Here is a 20,528-nt window from a genome sequence, read left to right as displayed (position 1 = left end):
ATATCACACAAGAGGGAGTGATGTTGTACTGTGATATCGTCACGGCTGTGATTCGGTCATAGGCACAAGGCCGCAGGCCTAATCAACAAGGCTGATTAAGAAATGTTGAAAAATGAGGAGAAAATAGATCATTTAAGCATTTTATTTGTCTTCCGCCAACAAAAATAGTTCCCTCAGAACTCCGCTGTCACCGTTGCTATGTAACGCAGACATGGTGCATGAGGCACTTACTCTTTATACATATTTATCTGCACGTTTCCATTAATTGTGCAGCCAGTGAAATAAGTCTCTGGTGACTGCATGGTGGACTGTCGCTTCACAGGCACAGCCGACTCTGCCTTCTGATCTGACAGTATGTTGCTTTTCTCCAAGTCATTGAGCTCCGCTGATGAAACACTGACAAACCTGGATGTGTGCTCAGATGGATTCAGCTTCTCCTCTCCCTCATCTTCCTCTGATGACCATTCATAGTTCAATTCAAAACTTATTTTAGAAAATAAATCCATATTTTTGGCTGTTTGACAGTGGATGAATTAATTAGCCTACAACACAACTGCTGACCTAACTAACACTAAGGGTCAGTTTTGATTTGATTGTTGATTGCAATCAGCTGTGAGGCGGAGTGACACATACACAGTGAAATAACCGTGATGTTGTACTCCAATATCATCACGGTTTTACTGTCTCTCGACCAATCAGATTGCAGGGCCGGAACTAACTGTTGTATAATGGGAAATATGGAATGAGGATCATCCAAAGCTCGGTGGAAGATATGTATAACTCAGTTACTTGTTATATAAAAAAGCAGGCTGACAAGAAAGCTATTATTTGGGAAGAACAAATTATTGGCTGTTGGTCAAAAATTGTGTTCACATTGTTCTACAATTGTGGGTTTGGTGATGTGTTTTTTAAAATGAAAAGCTCAGCATTCATCTGTTGTTTACAACTGTGTTTAGTCAGAGTAAATAGCAGTGTACCGATGAGGATAAACCAAACTGTGTAGATTTAGGATGATATGAATATGGTACTGAGAACTGTGTTTTGTAAAACTGTAAGCAAAGATTGTTATGTGCCCAGCTGTGATCTGGTATTTCACGACTTACTGTTGAAACTTGACTTTGCGTCAGTCTGGAAGAGCAAATAGTTCTTCCAGACTGACACAATGTGCAATGTGCTGTCTGAATGAGAAAATGAGTTCCATTTTGTTTTCTAATGTACTTTGTACTTTGTGTAGTAAATTTAATTGCACTCAAAACTTATGTCAGACTCAAAAGAGGGTCCATAAATATAAAAGAATATATAACATACAAGATAGAAACCACCACAATTCATCATTCAATTAAAAAAACAAAAACAAAACAAAAAAAAGTCATATGCAAGCTATCAAATAATACTATCTGGCTGGCCTATTATGCTCTCTTCTTATCATACTAAAAGGAACACATGCATCCCCCCAGAGCACTTACAGGTTCACATTCAAGACCATTCACACCTGTCCCTGAACAATGCAGTGGGCATTGGATCGTTAAATTCATGGTCTAAAGAGATACTGTTGGTCCACTGATCCCAATTAAGGTGATAAAAACCTTTGGATGATGGCAAATACATTCAGTTTCTTATTTTCATTTTCAAGACCATATCACATTACATACAATAACAGAAGGATGGCACACGGCATGGCCAAAGTACAGCCAATGTTACTCAAACAGAGGAAGAACGTCCTTTAGACAAAACACCCAGTTAACAGATGACTTTAGATGGACGGTTCAAATAATACTTTGGCTAATACCCTTCTCTGGAAGTCATTAAGCTTCATTCTGACATTCAAACTGAATATGAAACTCATGTCCCACACCATCACCATCATCATCATTGTCATCACCATCACAGAGGTTACAGATCCTCTGGTTTCTGTCCAGCCCGTCACATCTTCACTGACTTCAGGACTTCTGGTGTTATTTACTCCAAAGTTACAAACAGCCTTTTTTGTTTTCATGCCACAGATCCTTCTCCAGTTTAAACTCTTGTTTAAATATATATTATATACCACATGATGTCACACTGCTGAGCTCACTTTACCACTTTTGTATTAGCCTCTGTTCATCAGTTAGTTTGAACCAGCTGATGTTGTTACACTTTGGTGAAGCGATTGGCAAAGCAGTTCTTTAGATGTTACTGAATCACTAAAGGAACACATGCATCCCCCCCAGAGCACTTACAGGTTCACATTCAAGACCATTCGCACCTGTCCCTGAACAATGCAACAGGCATCCCCCCCAACAAATCCAGAACATTCAGAACCTGTTTTTCTATCTCCTAATGCTACAAACTGCTGCAAACAAAAAACTACAAAGATACAGGGAGTTTCAAATACCCCATACAATTCATTCATGTGTTTAATTATGGTCTAAGCTAAACCAAGTAAAAAATTAACATAAAAGCTCATTTAGAGCTTCGTTACAATGAATCATCTAATACTTTAAATTTCTACATTTTTTTTTCAGTTTGTGACCATGTGAGAAGTGCAGTGACCTTATGTAATGTGTAAGGAAGCACAGGCTGTTTTGACTACCACACTGACCCAACGTTGTGGAATTACAACATAGACATAACAAGCTATAAATCAAATTTGATGAATGTTTTCCAAAATAACTAAATATGTACATGTTCTAGTCATTGTAATAAACACAAAAAAAAAATATTTAAGGAATTTTACTTACTTTAATCCTGACAAATCAAGTCATGAAAAAAAAAGGCTGTTAGCCGCTGTTAGCGCTGTCAGTGCTGTTTGCGGCGTTGGTCGCTAACAGCTGTTACCTAGTACAAATTAAACTTAGGGGCATTACCAGTCGGTCCCCTATTATAGGGGACCGACTGGTAATGCACAGGTTGTGCTCCATGCAGAATCTCCTGACGCTCACTATGGAACACTGCGTGGCCCCTTCACGCTGCAAAATGTCACTGATTTCTGCAAAATGTCACTGATTTCTGCATGTGTCTTGCCACTCTCAAAAAGTTCACAGATCAGGTCTGCATAAGGCTGTAGTGCAACCATTTCTAGGCTACAACTAGTTGAGAATAGAGCGCTCCTCTGCAGAGTTCAAAAGTTCCTCCTCAGATCTCCAAGCATTCCCTGATTTTATCCAAATATCACAATAACAAAACAATGAAATTAAAAACTTCATTTTCACGTTCTTCTGTTTTGATTTTAAAACAAAAAAACAACAACTACAAAACGTGTGATTTCTGTTGTTCTGTTTTCCCGTTTTTCAGATCTATTTTGACCTCACTCAGACAGTCACCACAGTCTTCACCTTGAATGATGTCAGTCACGTGACTGACCTTAGGAGGCTTGACTCGTAGTCTGTAAGAGTATCCGAGTGACACTGCCTCCTCCTCTTTGCCTTACTCACCTCATCCGAGACCGTGAGTATTCTCGCATTCAGGACCACACTATTCTCAATCCATCACTATGGCGCAGGTGCCTGGTGTCCCTGTGGATTGTGTGTGGGTCGGTAAGTTTAATGCATGTTCATTGTTGATTTCTGCTCATCCTCATAGGTGCCTTTCCAGGTGAGGATTGCTCCTGAGTGAGCTTGGTAGCGGCTAGCAACAGCGCTGGTAAGTTAAGTTTGTTTGTGCCCTGACAACTCGCTGTTTGCAGGGGGAGGGGCGTTTGTTTGGCCTACCTTCGTGCGTTCACGCACAGTGAGTGGAAGCCATATAGCCTCATTTTCTTCAACTGAGGTCTCTTTTTGTTGGTATTTGGTTATTGGAGTGAACACTATTGTTCAGATTATTACAAGTAAGTGAATAAGTGAACTAATTTGAGTTATATTATTCTCATACACCGGTCGGTGTTATTTTGCTTTGTTTGTTCACAATACTATTAAATGCATTGATGAACTGATTTGAGTTGTATTATTCTCATACACCCGACGGTGGTATTTTGATTTGTTTGTTTGTTTGTTTGTTTAATTGGTCCCCTGCTCGCAGTGGGTACACAAGTGTGACACAAGCCTCCGCTGTTTGCAGCGGCTGTGTTTGGGAATGGCCTCCCAGTGGTGTAGATATTGCCGGGTGGCCATGGATCCCCGTGATGGCCATAGAGAGCGCCTCCACTGTTTGGGAGTGGCACATCTGGTGGAGGACAGTGAGATTCCATGCCCTGCAGCTGCAGAGCTCTCTCTGGAGGAGCGTAGGCGCAAGGCAAGGCTGGTGGAGGAGACAACGCAAAATAAGATGGCGGCTCACCCTCCTCCAAGTAAACCAAAAGAAGGCAGACATGCCTCTAAGTGGAGCAAGAGTCTCAAGCGGGACCACAGTCCCGATCACGATCACTCGGGGAAGTCTGCACATAAGAGGCAGCTTAGCCCTGAAAAGCGGGGACAGCAGGAGGACACACAAATTCAAATCCTGGCTGCAATTCAGAGCCTATCGGATCAGCTGACTAGGATCGCAGCTCAACGTCCAGTCGCTGGCTCATCCTCAGGGGTTCAGGAGCCCCTGAGGAGCCACCACATCAGTCAGAGAGGCAAGGTTCACCTGATGTCCTCTCACTGTATGCTCACAGTTCCTTTGGGGGGAGCGCCGGACTGTCTGGAAATGCTGAGGAGGATCTGGGAAGTATGCCGGACAATGAGACCCCAGCTCAGGATGAGCAGAGGCTCCGAGTTCAGTAGAGGGAGTGTGGGCAGGTATTTCTCAGCCCCAGCCCTCAGTGACTGTTCCAGCGGCGGCAGACTATCTACAGATTCTTAGAAAAGCATGGAACAACCCGGCAGCTGCGCCACAATTTAACGCAGGGTCTTGCAGGCTGACAAGACCCCAGTACGCCTCTGAGACCGGCCTGGTGGACATGCCGCCTGTGGAAAGGGAGATGGCGGCCCTGACGTCGCTCAGCCCAGAGCGAGTAACTGCCAACCCTCATTGCCCAGTTAAGGAGTGTCACAAGACAGTCTTGTGTGCCATACATATAATGCAGCCACAAGAGCAGCACGCTCAGGTAATGCATTGGCTATTCTGCTGTCTGTCAGCCAAGTGGATCAGGACACTATGAGCCTGATTGAGGGGGCTCTGGTTACTCATGCCCAACTCACGAGAGATATAGGGGTAGCCATGTCATCTGTTCAAGGTCCTCCCCTTCGGCCTGTCACTTTCCCCCAGAGTGTTTACCAGGGTGGTGGCAGCCGCGTTGTCTCCGTTGCAGATAGCTGGTCTGAAAATCTTGCCCTATCTGGACGACTGGCTAGTCTGTGCTCCAAGTCGCAGTCAGGTGCTCCAGGACACAAGGAGGGTCATGGACCATGTGCAAGACTTGGGCCTCAAGGTAAATTTGGGGAAAAGCAATCTCGAACCAACACAGCATGCAGTGTTTGTGGGGTTATGTTTCAACTCTCTCACTGTGTCGGCCTCCCTCACTCCTCTGAGGGTTGCAAAGCTGGTAGCCCTGGCAGAGCAGTTTCAGCTTGGCAGGCAGATGGAGGTAGCTCAGATTCAGAGACTGCTAGGGATGATCTCAGCAGCAGTGTCAGTGGTTCCCTTGGGCCTGCTCAGAGCTCGGCCTTTGCAGAGGTGGCTAAATGCTTTCCGTCTTCATCCAAAACGGGACAGACGGGTAAAGCTCAGGATAACACGGCGGTTTATACAAGCCCTCCGCCCTTGGAGGGACAAATCCCTCTTGACTGGTGGGGGTTCCAATGGGGGATGTTCCGTCGCGGCGAGCGGTGGTGTCCACAGATGATCTCCCTGACAGGCTGGGGTGCAGTCTGGGAAGGCAGGACAGTGAGGGGTGTGTGGAGTCCCCAACAGAGGGGCCAATACATCAACCTGTTGGAATTGAGGGCAGTCCACCTGGCGTTGATGGGACTTCTCCCCTTTATCAGGGGCAAGCATGTCTTGGTGAAGTCAGACAACTCTTCCACTGTCTACCACATCAATCATCAAGGGGGCACCAGGTCTCTCTGTCTACAGGCGACCAGGGAACTTTTGCTGTGAGCATTTCCCCGTCTAGCATCCCTCAGGGCCATTTTCATCCCAGGGGTTCACAATCAGGCAGCCAATCTCGGGACCCCGAGATTGGCTGGGCAACTGGAGGTTGCACCCAGAGGTAATGGCATGGCTCTGGTCCCGATTCAGCAGGGCGCAGATCGATCTCTGTGTCGGTGAGGACGACACACTGCGAGGAGTGGTTCTCTCTGGAGCCTCAAGGAGCTTCCCTGGGAATAGATGCGCTGCCGCAAGAGTAGCAGACAGGCTTGTTGTACGCTTTTCCCCTGTTACCTCTGATTCCCCATGTTGTCCACAGGGTGGCGACAGGACATTACAGGGTTCTACTGACTGCTGTCGCAAGTGGACGGTCAGATCTGGCACCCCAGACCAGCAACTCTGCAGTTGTGGGCGTGGCCGATCTGCAGCCCCAGCCTGAGGAGTTAGATGAGGCAGTTATACAGACAATACGTAGTGCTAGAGCTTTTTCCACTTGGGCTAGCTACAGTCAGAAATGGACGGTGTTCTCTGACTGGTGTTACAGGCAGCAGGTAGACCCGGCCACTTGTTCTGTTCACCTGGTGTTGCACTTCCTGCAGTCTCTTTTGGATTCAGGAAAGGCGTCTAGTACGACGTGTGTTTATGTGTGTGTATTCAGTTGCAATTTCTTGCTTTCATGAGCCAGTGGGAGGAGTCTAAGTGGGGAGACACCCCTTGGTCTCTGAGTTTGTTAAGGGCACGTATCTGACCTGTCATGTCCCATGTATGGCACTGTATGTTCATCAACTTTTCATCAACACACCATGGCTGCTGACACCTGTTCTGAGACAGGATCATCAGATGAGAAGAGAAGGGCACCACACTGTAAGAAAGTTGTATGAAATTATCTTCTGTGATGAATACTGCTTCTTTTATGCCACTCATTCCTGTAGGCTTCAGTATTTACTGACATACCCCCAGTCAACTGCTTGAAACCAGGGTGCAATGGATATGTAACTACAGATGATCTTAGCAACAATATGGCTCATACCAAAAAATTAACCCCTCCACCTCCTTATAACAAAGTCAGCTCACATAGTACGTCACTTTGAAAATGTTGACATGATATGTATGAATACAAATGTAAAGTACCTGTGGTTTGCAGAAATGTACAATGCCAATATTTTCTTCTGGTGATTGGACTGATCAAGGATTACGCTAAGCGGAAAAAACGGATCCTTTGGGGAAGATTGATATGTTCTGCAAGCAGCAATCTGCCCTATAGGTACACTGTTCATAGACACTATAGCCCATTTCCCACTGCACAAAACATCCACTAACATCTGTTAACATCTGGCTTTTTAATGCAGTGGGAAAGGTTTTAATTGGCACTCACACCTGGGTCCATTGACTCAGTAATCACGGGTATTTATCACCTCTAACTTCGATTGGCATTGATGGAAACACAACACCCAGGTGAACACGCTAATTTTAGCTCCTATGACACATCATCTCAAAACACCGTCCATCTTCACCCAAGCAGCGCTTAAAAATTGATCTAAATTAGTCTGCACTGAGTTTGAAAGAGAGACTGAGTCAGTAAGAGATAAAAATAAGTAACCACTGTAAATTTTCTTTCCTCCGTGCTGCTGTCTTATAGTGCTTTCTACTGTTTACCTGTTCTCCAGCCTATATGTGACATTGAATACGAAAGGAGTCGACAGCCTATTTTTAGCGGATTTATCTATATTTTGAAAACCAACGTACGTAAGCTAATTTTGGTGGAAGCAGAGTATATTTTTGTGTACAAAAGGAAAGGTTTCCTTTCTTTAGAATCATTTGGATTTATCCTCAGGAGATAATAAATATTCACAACAAAGTCCATGGAAATCTTGCCATTACATTTTTATGGTAGCCTACCTTGTCATAGAGAAGTATCATGTTGCCCAAATGGAAATTTTGTCTTGATGGATACATTAAAGGAAATGGGGCTAGTAGTTATATATTTATTTTTTGATCAAAGGGTTGTGCCTGTGTCTATTGCCTGTGTGGCTACAGAAAACATTATCTTCTAACATCAGAAAAGCAGCAGGAACATTTATATGTGAACACATATGTGAAATATACTGATATTCTGTCTGTGTTTGCTGTTTTATGGCATTTTGTATTCATATCTCATGAAGACACAATCAGAAAAGCTGTCCTAAAATGAACAGGATCAGGTAGGGAGCAGTGCAATATAGTCACACTATAGTGTTAGTCCTTAAAGTGATAAATCAAAAAAAAAAAAAAAAAAAGAATAAAAAATAAATAAATAATCCAAATAATGACCTATTGTCTTACTCCCAGTTCCACAGAGATATAAACCTGACAGCTCAGCTGAGTTGGTAAAGGTGTCATGCTGTTTGCTGTGTTTACTGCATGTTTATCATCACAGCTTAGGTCCTGTTAACTCTCAAAGCCATACAGAATTCCTGTGGGAACCACATAAAGAGGTCTGGAACTATATTACACTTATCAATGCCTCACCAATTAAGATCAAATTCATTTTATCACCAGAGACTTTTAGAAACTATTACAAGAAAGAATACATCACTGATGTTGATCACTGAAACTATTCTTTAACATAGTGGACAGCTATTTGGTTTGGTTTCTGTCTTGGCTCACACACATAACCAAAGGTCAGACTGAAGGTATAATGTTTTTCCTTCTGAATATGTTTACAGTGCCAACATTGACACTTAGATAATACAACAAACACAAGCACAAACAGACATAACAAGACCTCTAGACTGTACTGTAAATCTTGCACATTAGATACAGAGGCCCTGAAAAGGAAGGTGGAAATATTGTTAAGTAGTTTTGATATCTATTATCTTGCCTGGACAACATTACTAATGGAAAAAAAATTCTGGGGCAAACCAAAGTTTGTGGTTAACATGTGGTTAGGTTTAGGCACAAAATGTGGTTACAGTTAGGAAAAAATCATGTTTTAGCTTAAAATGACTGCTTTTTGTGCCACAATCCCCCGTGTGAAAACAGTGACAGGTCAATGCACCCATATTTGTTGGCTAAAAAGCAGCAGTGATTCATTAAAACACAATTACTTTCATTATTTGTTGGCCCTCTATCCCCCAATGACAAAGTCAGCTCATCAGCTTTAGAAGAGTTGGTATGAAATGTATGAAATATGGAAATGTAAAATTTCCATGGTTTGCAGAAACCTACAATGCCTATATTTTCCTCTGGCGACGGGGCTCTCCAAAATTAAGGATGTAGAATAGGAGCCAGAGCCTTCAGCTATCAGGCTACTCTTCTGTGGGAACATCTTCCTAAGAGTAGATTGTGGACTTTTCTCTTTGATAAAGCTTATAGTTAGGGCTGGCTCAGGCTTGCCTTGGATCAGCCCTGAGTTATATACCTAGTCTGCCGAGGGGCCTCCTATGATACACTGAGCCCTTTCTCTCCTCTCTCTCTCTCCCTCTCTCTCTTGCTTTCAGATTCTGAAAAGTTGGTTTTTCATCTGCTAACATTCATGTCCTATTGCAGCAGGTCACTATCTCGGCTTCTTCTCTAAAGTCTTTGTGCTCCAGTGTCTCACAGGTTCCCTCAAATCACAACTGCCCCTGGATTGTGTGGTTGTGCTGCTGCCGTGGTCCTGCCTGATGCCTCCTACTACTTCTGTTATTATTCATCATGCTTCTACTATTATTATACACCTATGATTATTACTGTCACATACATATACAAACATATATTAAAATATACTCATAATATATATCAAAATACTATTATTACAATATTATTTCTTAAATAAATGTTATTGTAGCTATTGTCAGTACTGTTTCCCATGAATCTCTGTCTCATATCCTCTCTCTGTCTCTCCCTCTCTTGTCATATGGATTATTGCTCTTCCTGAGGTTTCTACCGTTTTTTCCCTGTTAAAGAGTTTTTGGGGAGTTTTTCCTTATCAGCTGTGAGGGTCCTAAGGACAGAGGGATGTCGTGCACTGTAAAGTCCTCTGAGGCAAATTGTGGTTCTTTTTTTTTCTTTTTTTTTTAAAGAATATGTTAATTGCATTTTTTACATAAAACAGAACAGAACAGCTAGGGTAGTAGTTGAAAATAAGAGAGTAAAATAAGAGCAATGAAAAAGAAATTAGTTGGAAAAAAAAAATTAAATAAAAAATGCGCCCCACCCCCCCAACGGCCCAGCCTGTGTTGTGTTCAGATGTTGTCCCGTAAATAACAAATTCCAGCACTTGAATAGGCCATAGCAGAGATGTTAACTGAGCACAACCCTCTATTGTACAAATGGATCTCCAGGCCTTCACGGTACATAAGGTTATAGAATTAGTAAAGAGGTCCTTGGAGCGACGGTAGCATAGTGGATAGTGCTGGCGCCCCATATATAAAGGCGATTCTTTGATACCACAGCGGTCGCAGGTTCGACTCTGGCTTGCTACCCTATCTGCATGTCATTCCCCATATACCCTGTCTCTGTTCATTAAAAGCAAAAAGCCCTGAAAAATTAAATTAATAAAAAAAAGTAAAGAGGTCCTTGACAGACTTAAAGTTGTTGAGAAACAACAGATTCCACAAAGGGCATCTGGACTGAGAGGACTCAAAATCAAGCCAGATTGAGGCTGGGTCATATTTGAGCCAATCTGCTAACACACAAAGATGTACTGCCAACTGATAAAGTGTCACATTAGGTAAATCTAAGCCCCCATCAGAGCTGACTATTTGGAGTTTCGACATTTTAAGTCGGGGCTTGCTTTTTGGTCTAGGCAGGATGTTCATTTTGATAAGAGCAATCCTGCCCAGCCAGGATAAGGGGGGAGAGGGGGGAAATTGTTCTTATACATCTGATCATAAGTAGGTGTTATGTACACACCCAAGTAGTTTTGTGCTCTCTCTCATAAAAGCATTCTGCCTTATTGCTTGAGCCAGTGGTTCAATAGCAATATCAAAGAGTAATGGGCTGAGAGGGTCACCCTGTCTGTTCCTGCAGTGAAGGGGAAAATTATGAGACTTCAGACCACTTGTCAGAACTGCCGCTGTTGGATTGTGGTAAACCCTGACCCAGCTGACAAATTTGTCTCTCAGGCCAAATTCTTTCAACACATAAAACAATTAAGACCACTGAACCCAGTCAAATGCCTTCTCAGCATCCAGAGAAACCACAAGGGCAGGGTCTGTGAAGTCCTGGCAAAACTGAATAATATTAAGAAGCCCTCTCACATTATCGCAGGAGTTCTGGCCCTAATAAAGCCAGTCTGGTCCTCCTCAATGATGTGAGGTTGTACTTTTTTCAAGACGCATGGCTGGTATTCTGGAGAGCAGTTTTTGGTCAGCATTGAGAAGGGCTATTGGCCTGTGAGAGATGCACTTGTCCGGCCATTTTTCCCTTCTTGAGGATAAGAGAGATATTATCCCATTATCCCATTAGGATCCCATTTTCAAATGAATGGTTGAACATATCCAGCATGGGGTCGAAGAGAATATTGCAGAACTCTTTATAAAACTCACATCCAAATCCATCTGGCCCTGGAGCCTTTCCAGATGGCATAGATTTCAAAGCCATTAATGCTTCATCATGCTTCTTCAGAAAAATAAATGCATTAGTGCTGAAGCATTGTCAGGCTGTTCTGACTTATACAAATTAGAATAAAACAATGCAAACCCTTTAGTAATAGAATTGGTATCAAATAATCTAACACCATTAGAGTCTGCAATTGAGACAATGAGTTGAAAGTCTATACCCTCTTTTAACAAGTTTGGCAAGATATCTACCAGGTTTATCCTCATGCTCATACAGCCTCTGTCTGGCAACTTTAAGGGAGTACTCAGAATTCTGAATTAGTAGAGTATTTAGTACAGCACATGTGGCCATCAATTTCTTGAGTGAATCTGAGCTTGGACTTGATATATAGTGTTTATCCAAGTCAGCTAATCTAGATTCGAGAAGCTTATGTTGTTCATTCTTCTGACATCTTTTAGATGTTACAAAGGTCATTATCAAACCCCTGGAGAAAGCTTTACATGTCTCCCAAAGGAGAAAGGGATTGCCACTAGATAGCAAATGAATTGAATAAAATATCTTGAATTCTGGGGCAAAATAAGAAATAAAATGATTGTCTTTGAGAAGAGATGGCTGAAGTCTCCAGCACCTTGATTTATTTGTATACAAAGCCCTGAATGGAGTGGCCCCCTCCTACATGACAAAACTTTTAACCCCTTACTCCACCTCCAGACCCCTCAGGTTGGCTGACCTAGGGCTTTTAACTGTTTCATGCACTAATTTTAAACTCAGGGGTGACCGTGCCTTTGCAGTCGCAGCCCCCAGACTCTGGAACAGTATTCCCCCCTCTGTCAGACTTGCCCCCTTCATTGACTCTCTTGTTCCTTTTTACAAAAGCTTTTGATTCCTCCTGATGTTGCCTTTGTGTTTATTTGTGCCTTGATCTATGTTGATTGCTGTTTTTGTTCTGTTTATTATTTTACTTCTCTTGTATCTCTTTTATTCATTTTTTAACTGTACAGCACTTTGGTCAGCTTGGGTTGTTTTTAAATGTGCTTTATAAATAAATTTGACTTGACTTGACTTCTTCTCTCCTCAGAGAGAGAATAGACCATGTATAGGGGGGCATGGTCAGATAAAATAATGCTGCCTATGGTACATGGTAAAACCAAAAATATTTTAGATGAGGGAATAAAAAAGTAATCAATTCTAGAGCAACTTTTATAAGGGGCAGAAAAAGGTAAACAGTAATCAGTGGGATGAATACCCAGTGTCAGGTTGAGCAAATAATTAGAGCCGAGTGGCACGGAGCTCTAAACAAAACGGTGCAGACACCTCGTCCCCATCAATTGACCCCTGCACATTGTGATTTGTGATATTGGGCTTTACAAATAAAACTGAAATTAAAATTGAACTGACATGAAAAGAGTGAAAATATGGATCTATATTTTCCATTTATATATACAATATCTGATGGCTGATGAAATGAGTGCTTAAAATATTACTAATAGATTGATTATGAACTCCAAAATCAAACAGATGTTTGCAAAACAAGAACAGTATGCATTAACTGCTATTTTTTTTTACAGTAATTATCATTATTTGATTATATATTGAAGTTGAATGAGGCTTGGGAGTCTTGGGAACATGTTGGTTTATTGTATGAGGTAATCCAGGCAAATGTCTTAAATCTACAGCAGCTCTAAATGCAGCTTATTGTCTGGGTTTGGCTCCATCTAGTGTTCTGATGGCACACTGACATGACATGACAGGAGGCCTCAGTCCTGCTGAGTGGCTTCAATAATCCAAATGAGCTGATGGCGCACATGCTTGACTGATCAGCAGCTACTTAAGCTCAGCTGTGTCTGCTGCTCGCATTTAATCACTTTGTGTGTTGCTCTGTTTTTCCTATATCCAAGTTCTCAACAAGGTAAAGTGACTCTACTTTGTTTTCATCACAACATACAACACAGAAAATTCATATGAAAGATTTAGAAGCATGAGTTTTGGGTGGCAGCAAATGCCTTATGAGCTTTTTAAAGGCAATTGTTAAAATATTTTCCCTCTTTAATAATTCAGATCAGAATTTTTTTGTTGAATTTTGTCTCACGCTTTGTTCCTCGTATTGGGTTTTAATTTTATTTGGTTTACTGTTATAATACACCACAAATCACCACCACATATACGTGATTTTAAACTGTGTCATGGGTAGAGTGTGAACATTTCACCTGCTTCCTACAGCAAAATCAGTTGACTTGTTACTTGTAATGAACAAAACTGAAATGTAATATTTAACAATCTAAATCAGTTTCATGTATAGATAGGTCACAAGCCACTACAACATAATAAGAAACACAACTTTCATAGTGAGGACTTTTTGACTTGTCATAGCAGGTAAATCACAGGGATAGGGCTCTTTTTGTTGAAGTTTGCTTCTGGGAAAATTATCTCAATACTAGAACCCTTGAAGTGAAAATGTCAAATGCAGATATAATCGATTTTCCTGCCACCACCTGTCTGCAGTGAGAAGGTCTGCATGAGTGGTTGTTAGCTGCAAATGTCTCATCTTCACTACAGTGGGTTTTTTCCCTCTCAAGTTACAAGTAACTGATAACATACTCAAAAATACATATTTTTCCTCTTACCTGTAGTGCTATTTATCAGTCTAGATACTTTTGGTGTGAGCTGGCGAGTGTTAGAGATATTGGTAGTAGAAATGGCTGCCTTCTCTCCAGTATAATAACAGTTCAAACCAGGGATATTTTGTGGCTTCTGGGGTAGCGTGTAGGGTGCACCTATGCTTTATGTTCTTAAACCAGACACTGGCGATTTGATTTGTTGAGTTGCAGCTGGGTTGAGTTGAACTCAGACCAGCCAGTTCACACCATTGCAACTTTTCTCTGCAATGTTCTAAAATGGTTTTGTCTCTTTCTGAATTGTTGGTCTGAACTGGGCTTAATGGAATTAGATACTCGGCTTGTGGTGCTCTAAGCAACAAAAAAATACATCTGAAAAACTCAGCAGCAATGTCTCTTTCAGGACTATTGTCTTTCTACCAAACTACACCTGCAAACAGAATCACTGCGCAGAAGGAAGCGTGCATCTGCTCATGAATGAGAAGCTTGTGCTTATGACAGCGTGACATGTAAACGTTACTGGTGTTTCCTCAGCTGAGCTGTAGCATTAGCTAGCTCAGTGGTGCTAGGTGAGCTAGCAGTAGATGCACCACAATGATACGTTTGGAGAGTGTAGTTTGGTAATAAAGAAAATGGTATCTACATGAAGCCGCTCACAATAAGGTCTGTGGATTATCTAACCAAGTCATGATTTCTGGAAAGAGACGTTGTTGAGTTTTTCAAATGTATTTGCCAATGTATTTTGGCACTTGAGCCCTACAAGCTGAGTGCCGTCTAGTTCCATTATATTGGAGAGAAGGCAGACATCTCTATGGCTGGTATCTCCAACACTCAGCAACTCAGACTAAAAACTATCTGGATTGATAAATAACGCTACAGGTAAGAGGGAATCCAGATACTCACTATCACCAAATGTGACTAAATGATTGCTAAAAATAGTTCCAAAAACTCTATTTTACTAAAATCAGATGTCTAACAGTCCTTCTTCTTAACGCTGCTGTAGGTTGATTATGGCAGCTGTTAACAGACCTCCACCAGCTCATCCAGGACCAACTGGAGGAAACCTACACACTCACATTCACAGTGGTGTACCAGCCTCTGAGCAGCAAGATCCAGGAGTGCACAGTGCCAGCCACGACCCAGCACCTTCATCCCACACTCATCCACACATCTCTGCCCGGCCTGTCGTCTATGTCCATGCTCCACCTCCACCCCCTTTCCTCCATTACCAGTGGTCCATGCCCTTCCCCTATAACCCCTTTGCTGGATTTCCAGGCATGGGTGAGTCCAACACGTTATCATCCCAAGTTGTCACATATCGCCGGTTTGGAAGTGGACTTTGATGTCTACATATTATGCGCTAGGTATTCTCCTGCATTTGCTGTTGATGTTCTGGGACACTGCAACCAATGCTGAGAATCAACCAAAGCATGTGATTCAGTTTAGGCAAAAAAGCATGTGGTTAGGTTTAAAAAAACAAACAATCATGGCTCGTCATTCATACATGAAGTGAACACCAGGGCTCCAGGTGAAAGTCTGGGATTTTTGCACCCATCCGCTGCCCATCCAACCCACTCTGTAGGGACTCTCCAGCTACTCATATTACATTGTTACCGTTAGCGTTTCAAACTGACGCCATCCTGTGGCGTATCATACCATTGCAACAGGTGCCATCTGCCTGCGTTATGAACTGATGCCACATGTCCTGGTATCATACTGCCACAACAGGTGCCGTCTAGCCGACTAGCAACTTATCATACCATCGTGAAAGGTGGCTTTCGGTGTATATGTCTAACACTGAAATCACTGACAAAGCAGCATTACCTGATGACTTCATAATGACAATGGGCTGGTGGGTCTTATGGGGTTTTTGTTGTTTGTTTTAAATTATGGTGAAAAAAAATTCAAATTCAGGTATTATACATTCCATTGATTCCCCTTTTTCTTTTACCGTATTTGAGGTGAAAGATAAAAGGACTCTTACTACTGGGTACAGTTTGTTTTTTAATACAAGAGTTGGCCACAATAACACGAACACCTGTACTAACCTTTTGTCCTCCAAAACAATAGTCCTGAAACATGCAAAGTATGAAACTTTTCTAAACTTGGTCTACAAAAGACATAAACTCAGGTACTGTTATTGTGAGATAGTACTTAACTGTACTTGAAGCATCATTGACCAATACTTTTTTTCTACCTCTCAGGCTATGGTATGGTCATGCCCCCATTCCCTCCTCCATACATGGATGCTCCAGCCTACATTCTGCCCCACCCTCACATTCAACCAGTCGACTACAGACGTTTGCTCCATCCCCCGGTCCATGGTCCCAGTGCACTCTACCAGAATCCAAATCAGACCCGCAGAACTCGCCTGCCTCACACTGTCCCTGTTAGAGAAACTGTGAACTCTGAGGTCCAAACTGAACCCACACAGAGAGGCAGAGGTGGTTACAGTGAGGGAAGCCCACTTGTCAGCTCAGAATCTGGGCATGGAACCGCTTCAAGCTCTCCAACCTCCTCAAGCTCCAGCTCCCAAAAACAATGCCCTGCCCAGGCAGAGAATAACACATCACCCAGCAGTAAAACAAAAGACATCCAGGTTAAAAGGAGTAGCACAAGTAGCACAGTCAAACATGTCCTACATCCTTCAGGAACAAATACTGTCCAGTCATGTATCAGAGAAACTCTGGAGAGAGAATACAGGAGAACACAGAGGAGCTGTAAAGACAGTGTTGGTCGGGAGAATGCCGCTCCTTGCAGAACCAGTCACTGCAATGTGTGGTCAGTGAGTTCTCAAGATAGTATGGTTCCTGTATGTAGCTCTTCCCAAAAAGAGGATGAGGTTATGAAAGAGAGACGCATCTCTGTTCCTGACATTCTAATGAGTTGGAGAGGTAGCACGCCACAGGAGACGATGCTGAAGGTGGCAGACAAGCTGCCTCAGAGTGACCACCAGCTGCAGTCTTATGAAACTGAAGTAGAATGTGAGAAGTCTGTTTGCCGGAGTCCAACCAAAAATGGTCCAGTGGTGGCTGGAGGTGTTAATGCTAATGATGATACTGAGGTTAATTTAAGCCCTAAAGAGAGTCTGTCCCTATTCAAGGTCCTCAAACTGAGAGAAGCTCATGAAGAGCCAGAGGCAGAATCCAGGAGAGAAAAAGAGCCTGTGGCATTGGTTGGCTCTGTGAGGCGCTGTCTGCCCTACAGAGATGAACCCCAAGATTCACCAAACAAATCCCAGAAGCTTCCTGATAATGAGCAAGAAGATGACAGTGAGACAAATCCACATCAAGACACATCAGAGATCATTCCCTATCAAATGTATGTAAATAACTTTCAGCTGAAGAGAAAAATGAATGAGTCTGTTTGGTCTGTGGAATCTCTGGCTCCCTTTATCCCCACTAAGGAGTGGCTGCTGCAGAACAGCATTTTTGAGCCTAAGGTCATTGTTGAGATGACGGAGGAGGATGAAAATGGTAGACCGTCAGCCAAAAATGACAACCTAATTGTCAAATCTGGTAAAGACAGGAGGCAGACTCGCAGATGTTCCTCCTCTGACTCTGTCCCGATGTCAGACAGCTGGCTTCTTTTCAGTACCCCTGCTGAGAAGCTCGGTCCATCAGAGAAGCCAGAAATGGAGAGTGAAATTGACGCCTCTGAAATGAGGACACCAAAGCAAGGCCAGAGTATGGCTCCTTCAGAAAAGGATCCCTCGATATCCCTGACTCACCTGCAGAGTAAATTAATTTTGTCTACCCCCACTGAAAAAGATGTGGACAAAGATAGGTCTTCTGAACCTGAGGCTAATCAAAGCCCAAACCAGAAATCTTTCATTGTAAATGAGCAGCAGGAGAAAAGCAGCTCTCCCCAGCAGGAAGAAACTCTCCTCTTGAACTCTGCGGCAGGGGAGAACATGTCACCTACTGGCCAAAACAGAGTGGATGTGGAGGTAGAGGAGGAAGCATGTAGGAATGAAGTAGTCAGTCAGATGACGGAGCAACTGTGTGTCCTGATGGCTGACCAGAAGATGGATGAAGTGTCTCCATCGAAGGGAAAATTAGTGGATTGTGGTGTCCAGTGTAGTGAATTACAAGAGAAGTGTTCATGTGAGGAGATGAAGAGCAGCATGGGACCAAATAGAGGGCATCATTTGAAGTATTCAGGTGATCTTTTTCTTCATTTAACAGCGAACATGTGTCCCTTTGACTCTTGTTAAAATGTGTGTCGTACTTTACTGGTTATTTTTCACAGATATGAAGAAAGCAAACAACGGCCAGGCTGAAGGATTCTGTATGAAGGGAAATGGGCAGAGAAACCAGAAGAGGAATGGTCACTGGAGGAACAGGGGTCAAGGTAGAGCATGTAGTTGAATGGATGTAGCCAATAGAGTGCCCAAGAAATGAGTCATAAAACCCGGAAATGAGTTTGCACTTTTGCACTTGAGCTCGGTGATTTAAGGACATAATAGCCTGAGCTATTAATTGAAGTTCTATGGTAAAATACGTTAATAACTACCTCACCCATTAACTTATAGTTTCTACATATCTTTAAAAAAGCAGTTGCTAACAAGTGGCTAAATGAGACTACAGAGTGTCATCACGCCAAACAACTTTACAGTCTTGTTATGGTGCTTGCATTGCTAACATTAGCTTTTTACTTCTAGTGATTGCATTTAGTCTTCAGAAATCATAAAACTTGTGTTCATTTGTGAGGAAAATTCTACTGAACACCTCCATAAATGTTTGTTTGCCACTGAGCTTATTTTCTGCAATAATCCAAAATCCAATAGAAAAATTCCATAGGCTTTTGAAAAGGAAACCAGGGGGACGCTTAGCTCTGCCTCAGCCGATAGAAAAACATCCTCCCCAGGGCACTTTATACAGCACAGTATCATCAGGTCAGAATTTCGAGAGGAAAAAAAAAATCAGTGTAATTCTAAATGCTCGCCATTTTAGGAAATCCCCCTTTCCATCCTAGAATGTGGTGTGACATAAATCACCTTAGAAAACAGAATAACATTGAAAATGAAGCTAAAATACATTAGATATATCATGGTTTAATAATCCTTCCCATGAAAAAGTAAGAAGGCTTAAAAAATTGATGAGTGTGCTTATAAAGTATTCTTAAAAATTGGACATTCTGTTACAAAGCCAGAAAATCTGCCACCTAAAACATAATTTTCATATTTCATAATGAACTTCAGGACTCTGTGGTTTGATGGTGACTAAACATCTGATTTTGATTCAAATGTTACTGAATTCTGATTATGTCTTTTGTGGCACTATTTGGTGCAACGATGACTCATTAAATCACAACCAGCTTTGAAGATTGTTGGTCTTGAACAGTGGTCTACACATGGGCGATACACCTGCTAAGCTGCAGTCCACTGTTTGAGACCAACAAACGACAAAAGCGGTTGTGATTTAATCAGTCCTCGCTGTGTCTCCAGCAGAGATAGTGCCACGAAAAAACTGAAATTTTAAGTCAAAACTTGATTACTAACCATAACCAAGTGTTTTTTATTGCCTAAACCTAACCACACCTACATCACAGCATTATTAAAATACGAAGTGTCAGCGTATTTATTAAATGATATGCAAGTGCAACTTATCTGTGTTTTGCAGAAATATACGCTGACAACAATTTTTCTAGGAATAAACCAGTAAGAAGAGCATAGACACATTTAGTCTTTGATAAAAACAATGTAATCACGCAGGACACCATGCTAAATGAGAACTAACTTTCAGGGACTTAATAGGATATTCTCTCTGTTTACAGAAAAGCACAGCAACCAGCAGGATATCTACAATGGATACTGTGGCAAACCTGGGAAATCACAAGGTATGAGCTGCAGCTTCATCCCTGCTTGTGTCAGGGTGAGTGACGGTAATCATGGATTGAATGGATGAACAAATTTGACAACAGGACACATCAGGACTGGTTTAATTCTACAAGTAGCTGCACATTGCACATTTGCAGTCTGGACTTTCGGCCGTATCCCAATATTTCCCAACAGAAAGCACAAATTTAGCCTCTATGAGCAGTTTACTTGACTTGGTGTGAGTCACCTGTATAATTTTTTTTAACAGAGGCTCATGTTACTGTCTTTTAAAACAAACAAAAAAAAATCTTAATCAGATGACTTCATACACTACTATGCATTTCATTGCATTGGATAAAGGTTTCTACTGTCCACTCTCTGACCTTCATAATGCATAACTGACTGAAGCCAAGATTGTTGTGTCTTCCAGGTGGAAATGGAAGGAACCCACGGTACTGAGCATTGACTACACTCTACAAGACGACTCTTGGTTTTAAAGTATCAGTTTAATATTAACATGAATTTCAAATTAAGAATGTAATAAACTTATTTTTCAATAAATGTTTTGTCTATGTCTTCAA

At 42.1% G+C, this 20,528-nt stretch overlaps 2 protein-coding genes across 3 annotated transcripts; both read left to right on the top strand.

Annotated features, from left to right (window-relative positions):
* Positions 1-3,275: 3,275 nt before the first annotated feature.
* LOC125902818 (uncharacterized) lies at positions 3,276-10,453 on the top strand. The gene is made up of 2 exons (XM_049599444.1): positions 3,276-3,426; positions 3,562-10,453. The coding sequence occupies exon 2, from the start codon at positions 5,056-5,058 to the stop codon at positions 5,995-5,997; it is 942 nt and encodes a 313-aa protein (XP_049455401.1). The 5' UTR covers positions 3,276-3,426; positions 3,562-5,055; the 3' UTR covers positions 5,998-10,453.
* An 18-nt stretch (positions 10,454-10,471) lies between these two features.
* On the top strand, positions 10,472-20,508 carry LOC125902791 (uncharacterized). 2 transcript variants are annotated; one of them, XM_049599396.1, is made up of 6 exons: positions 10,472-13,420; positions 15,130-15,407; positions 16,331-18,289; positions 18,378-18,479; positions 19,905-19,967; positions 20,378-20,508. In XM_049599396.1, exons 2-6 carry the CDS (start codon positions 15,137-15,139, stop codon positions 20,404-20,406), a joined length of 2,424 nt encoding a protein of 807 aa, XP_049455353.1. In that variant the 5' UTR covers positions 10,472-13,420; positions 15,130-15,136; the 3' UTR covers positions 20,407-20,508. The 2 variants fall into 2 exon arrangements, with proteins under 2 accessions (XP_049455353.1, XP_049455352.1); XM_049599395.1 differs by having other exon boundaries at positions 10,472-15,005.
* The last annotated feature ends 20 nt before the right edge of the window (positions 20,509-20,528 follow it).

The sequence above is a fragment of the Epinephelus fuscoguttatus genome, linkage group LG15, assembly GCF_011397635.1.
Source record: "Epinephelus fuscoguttatus linkage group LG15, E.fuscoguttatus.final_Chr_v1".
NCBI classification, from domain to species: Eukaryota; Metazoa; Chordata; class Actinopteri; order Perciformes; family Serranidae; genus Epinephelus; species Epinephelus fuscoguttatus.
This window is presented reverse-complemented; position numbering and strand designations above follow the sequence as displayed.